This window comes from Trichinella spiralis, assembly GCF_000181795.1.
Source record: "Trichinella spiralis strain ISS 195 chromosome Unknown Scfld1960, whole genome shotgun sequence".
NCBI classification, from domain to species: Eukaryota; Metazoa; Nematoda; class Enoplea; order Trichinellida; family Trichinellidae; genus Trichinella; species Trichinella spiralis.
This window is the reverse complement of record NW_003528899.1, coordinates 1,824-7,792: the sequence shown is the minus strand read 5'-3', so window position 1 is coordinate 7,792 and position 5,969 is coordinate 1,824. Positions and strand designations below refer to the sequence as shown.

General features: G+C 34.7%; 2 protein-coding genes across 2 annotated transcripts; one reads left to right on the top strand and one right to left on the bottom strand.

Moving 5' to 3' along the window:
* Positions 1-430: 430 nt before the first annotated feature.
* On the bottom strand, positions 431-1,314 carry Tsp_12451 (conserved hypothetical protein). The gene is given in 4 exon segments (XM_003368757.1): positions 431-572; positions 585-732; positions 1,133-1,176; positions 1,229-1,314. 4 exon segments carry the CDS (start codon positions 1,312-1,314, stop codon positions 431-433), a joined length of 420 nt encoding a protein of 139 aa, XP_003368805.1.
* A 2,287-nt stretch (positions 1,315-3,601) lies between these two features.
* Positions 3,602-5,489, top strand: Tsp_12450 (conserved hypothetical protein). The gene is made up of 2 exons (XM_003368756.1): positions 3,602-3,624; positions 5,351-5,489. Exons 1-2 carry the CDS (start codon positions 3,602-3,604, stop codon positions 5,487-5,489), a joined length of 162 nt encoding a protein of 53 aa, XP_003368804.1.
* Positions 5,490-5,969: the final 480 nt, after the last annotated feature.

Sequence of the window (5,969 nt, the reverse complement as noted above, 5' to 3'; positions counted from 1 at the left end):
GAAATCGCCCAATTATTAGATGAATGAAAATTATATTTTACTTATCATTTAAGTTCCTAAATGAATAAATTAATATATAAAATATTAACAAATTTAAACTATTTAGCATGATTATAAGGGGAAACTCTCGATGGAGATTAATTTCAAATGTTTGATGCCTAAACTGATGAAAGGTGCAACGCCAAATGAACTAGTTAAAGGTGTGACGGCAAATCTGATGTCAATCATTGGCCAAGTGTCAGAGCCAGCGAGACAATAACACAAACGCATAGCGACGCTTACCGTTCCTCTTGGGGGAGTAACGATCACCACTAGATTGGCACCGAAACAGAGTCTCGGCACTACGTCAATTGCGAATTTGCATAACTGCCTCTAGGACACATACGTCTTACGAATTCACATAGGTGTTGAAATCCCATTGCACAAGATTTCAAACAACGTCCATTACCACACAAATGGACAGGGTCATCTCTTTGAAACCGGTCTCTGGCCAGCACGGGACTAGGAGGCTCCGCCGAGGGAAGTCCCCGTTAACGGGCAGGAGGGCGGGGGGCGGCGCGGGGGCGGTCGGGCTGAAAAAAAACCTTGCTTGAGATCCCATTGCTGGGATCCGAGCAAGGCGGCAGGCCTCTGGTACCGCAACCGGGAGAGGAAGAGGTGAGCTTTGAAAATATGGACTTTTATCATTTGATACGGTTAGGGTCGCGTCGTGCAGTGTAACCCGTCGAACTCCTGCACACCACCCTATCTCACATTCCTCCTATCCTTGCACTGCTATTCTCAAGCATTTACTTATTCTAATACTCAAACTATAGCAGTGCTGCAAACTCACTATGCTCAAAAATGTCCTTTGAAATGATCGACAAATTATTCAACCATTTCACTTTCCGCAAATGAACCCTAAACTCAACTCGACAAGGCATGGGACATGAAAACGTTCAAATGCGGAAAGCCACTCAAATTAATTATAATAATACTCATGATCTACATCCAATTACTATAATTAACAAACATCTGAATTAAATGCTAAGATAACTTACAGCTCGAATTTATATAAATTACAGACTCAAGAACTCCTCAGTGAACTTTAACTAATTAGCCTAACTCAAAGAATTATACTTACCAAACTTACCCTTGTCTTCTGGATGTCTTCTTTTATCTTCCATTCTTCTGTATCTAAATATAGAAGAATTAATTTAATGAAATAATGTTATAATAAATAAAAAACAAAGCCGTTTTTATTGTTCTTTTTCGCCCATCATCGCATTGGAAACTCCATTGTTCATTCGCCGCACATCGTTCGCCTACAATCATTTGAAATGAATTTCTAGAGCACCTAATAGTAGCCTCAGGAAAATTTACATAAAGTTCATTTCTATTGATTATCAAGTATGAAACGTATTTCTCATTTCGTTGAACAAATAATATGCAGGCCACGCATAAGCTCAAAAGCAAACAAATTGAAATTGCACTGAAATTTGCATTCAAACTAGACAACGCCCATGTTTGATAAGATAACATTCTTCTATATCTAATAACACACCTTACTCAGTAGTTAAAGCAGAAATAGATCGAGCAAACATCACTGTCGATGCTTCTGTTAGTCAACAAAGTCAATTTAACTGGTGCACTGCTAATATGAAGTTAATTTTCAAACGGCCCAATTTGCATAAAAGACAGACATTGCGCACGTAGCGTTAAACACCGGCTTACGTAAGTTGGATATGCTACTCTAATATGAATTAGAACATAATGTCAACAAAAAATGAACAACGATTGAGCACCCGTGTTGCGCTCTATGCTAGCATAATTAACTATATGAAAAATTTGATGTATCTAATGTCTTAAAATTTAGAAAACAATATAAAGTGATAATAAAATTAATTGAAAACGATTTCTGTATGAAAACGGTATTTTTCTGTCCTGCATAATAGATAAAACAATACGCTTAGTGATATTTGACCTGCTCAGTTCAGAATGAAATTCAATGCAATAAGCAAGTGTAAATTGAAAATTTTATCGTCTTCTCCAATTAAATCTAGATGATTACCTAAAATAGCAAATTGAAATATGGATTTGTTCAAAACCGTCAACGTTCAGCTATATGTAATTGAGAATTCTGCTTTAAACGTATTTCAAGTCTTACACATCTTCAAACTGAAAAGTGTTTAAATACTTAAATATACATGGATTCATAGCAAAACATCAGGAAAATAAGTTTCAGTATTAAATTTTCACCTGAATGTAGCATCTTGTACTTGCACCTTGGTTACGCATCGCCACCGTTTATCGAACAGCACCGTAATAAAATAACAGCTAACATGTGTATTGCTCAGTAACCTTCTTATCATTAATTTGGCAATTTAAATAATGCTTCTTACTGTATCTTGAATTATTAATTATCTTTCCGTGATTTTATTTTTGAAGTAAACTTTAACTAAATATTATAAAAAATTTTTTACTTTTCCTCATTTTATCTGCTTTATTTCCAATTTTTGCTTTTTTTATGTTCTCATGTAAGATCAAACTGTCTACTGGAAATACGACATTTATGTGAAATGAGATTTTTATTTACTTCTCTGACAACATTGAAGCTGTGTTGCTTTCAAGCCGGCTATCATCAGTTACATTAATACGTGCAGATTTTCATATACTTTTAATTTATTGCTGTGTGATTCATGCCTGAATTCCAGACGTATTTTCATGCCGTTTGTGATTCTTTCCTGTTGTGCTTGTTTGCGATCAACGGGACGTCTGATGATTTTCTGCCAAGCTTCACATTCCCGTGCCAGCTCAACAAAAAATCAACCTGATGAACAGATACAGTTTACCGGTGGTCGCCCCAAATGCACTTGCTTTCCAGGGCTTCTCTGTCTTGCACCTATTTTTGGAAAAACTTGGCCTGCTTTATCCTACACAAATTTCTAGGTCCCATGTTCCAATGGCAGTCACTGTGATGCGTTATATTCGTGCAGCTTGCCACTCTGATTACTATATAAATCGCGCATTGAAACTAAATGCCTCTTCTCCACCTTCCCCTCCTAAAACCTCCATTTCAGGTCCCAACTCTGTCGCAGATCCACCATCTCTACTATCTCCTCACTCATAGCCTCAGCCAGGAGAATTTTTTTAAAATTGCTGCAGGAAATGTTGCTCTTAGCTGCTTTCATTGATTTCCTGATTCTTACGTAACTGGCACTGTCATAAAAATTTGAATGTGCTTGAAATGGTACGATCAACAGTATTTACTGATGTTGGGGATGCCGCAAGATAGAATGTCTTGTCTTGTGAAATCGTGAGCGGTCGAACCACTCTTTACCAGCAGAAAAATTATTATGGAGTAGAAATGAAACCGAAAGTGCATATTTATAGTTTTGTGAAAAAATTATATTCCTTCATTTAATGTTAAATATACAAAGGCGTTAGATTTTAAAAAAGAGGTGAATGCAGCATACAAAAATTTATCATGCAAATGTATTATTATAGATGACAGTCTGAAAATGAACAAAATAGGCCTGTTTTCAAATTTGAACAAAACTGGAATCTCAGTTACGTGATATAATAACTTTCAAATTAATAATTTTAATTGTATTTCAGACGAATGATACGGGATAGTCTCTCTAGGTAAAATTTTCAGTGCTAATGTTCCATTGGTTGGTAAAAAATCGATTTTCATTGGATCGCTTCTCATTGCATAGTTATGGCGTAATAGCATTGGTTCCATTGCCTAAACTTTTCATTGATTAAAATTGTTCTGCTTTGATTAGCTACAATTTTTTTCATTTCATTGGTCCAAATTTTAAATTACATAACAATTCATTACGTAATCTTTGATTTCTTTTAGTGTTCTATGAGTGACGTCACCAATTTCACAGTTAAATTTTTTCATTGTTTTTAGCTGTTTTTTCTTTTAAATATTTACTTTTCCACTTCGCACTTTTAGTCATTAGTATTTGTAATATGTTTTAAAAAAATTTCATCGCCGATGCATCTTCTCAGTCAACTGTCAAGTCTGATGGATAGAAATGAAGGAAACAACGCTTGTTTGCTTCATCCGAACTGATGTAAACAGGACACATCCGTATCTAAAAATAGAACGGAATTTTGCACAACTGCAGCTGCCAGCCAATACAAGGAGTGGTGATTGCTTAATGTTAGCATCGACTTATTTTTCTCATTTCAGCTTCTGAAAAATTTATCACTTGCAGATTTTCCCTTTGTACTTGAATAACCTTTAGCTGCTTTGCAAAGGGTCAAGGGCGGCAATTAGAGATCAATATATGCTTTATGCTTGTCGACGATGATAATTAGCAATGATCATATTTTGGCAGAACATATGCAGTGCTAGAAGAAGATAACGTGAGAGGAAAAATAATTTTCTTTGCTTTGACTTTTGTTTGGTGAAATGTTTTCAAAATCCAACAGATCCGTTTTGATCTGGAATGTTCAACATGTGATTATCATCGTAATACAACAATTGCAACTTGAATGTTTATCAACCTAGATGTCGGTTTACCTTAGATATTGAAAAACAAATTTAATACAGTTTACACAAAATGTATAATCACAAATTTCTATTTTAAACAAAATTCCAGATTTTATTTTTTCTTTAAATGAAACATAAGAAGAAAAACAATAACTCTTGTGAACAGGAGCGAAAGAAAGATTAAATTCTTTTGCGAACCAGAAACATTTTCAGAGAACATTCAGGGAAAATCAGAAAAGTGTTTCGATGCTAAAATTCAGCAATCACCACACCCAGTTTTAGCTGAAAACTCCAGCTGTGGACAATTTATCAATTGTAGATTTTCCCTTTGTACTTCAATAGCCTTCAACTAGCCTTCATCAGAACAATATCTGACAAACAGAAAAGAACCTTAGGCATAAATCTTATTTAATTGTTAGCTAAGAAGGTAATTTATATGACAAGTGATGGCTGACATTTCTTTTGAACCGTATTTTTAATTTTAAACTCAGATGGATAAATAAAAGTGAAGCACTTCAAAAGCAGAAAGAAAGCAATGAACAGCGCCAATTGTAATGTATTGTAAAATTGTAATGTAAAACCACATTGTGCTGCATGTATTGTGAAAATTCCGGACTAGCAGTATTATCGCTTGAATTTATTCCTTGCGCATTTCTGCGGCATCATGCTACTCACAAATACTGAAATTCTAGCTCCTGTAGGGTACCGTGAAATGTTTAATAAACATTTGGTGCAGTATGTACTGACTTCATGTAAAAAATTTCTCAGATGCAGCGTAGCTGCTGTACAGATTGAACTGAAAATGCTTTTGGCTAGCTTAGGGGAAATTTAATCCATATTTGTGTTGATCTAGTGAAATTTCAGAAACTCCCGTGAAACGAATTCTGACTTTGCTCATGATAATCGCTGCATAGCTTTCTTCATTATCAAATTCGTTGACAAGGCTAGCTTTGCTGCCATCGTAAAACGTCATTACGTGTGGAATGATGAAAACAATGAATGACCCAGATAAGCATGTTCACTTAACATCTCTTTGTTCAGTTATCTCTTCGTTAGGCAGTTCATTTGATTAGAATAATGCAGTTGCATAATAAAGATATTTATTTAATTTGTAAACAACAAGACATTCAATTGTAGTTTTCCTTATTTCACTTCACTAGCTTGTGCTATTTTCTGTTTCGTATTTTTGAGATGCCTTTTCGAATGATGGGAATAAATAATGATGAATTTCAGTTTGTGAATTACGGAACCAACATAAGCCAATACACAAAATGAAGTGATACACGCTCAAGCGTCAGTAAAACATAGAAATTTTTTAAAATCATATTACAGTTACTAATCACTAGAAGTGCAAAGTGGAAAAGTAATATATTTAAAAGAGAAACAGCTAAAATCATTGAAAAAACTTAACTGTCAATTGGTGACGTCACCGATAGAACACTAAAAGAAATCAAAGATTACGTAATAAATTGTTATGTAATTA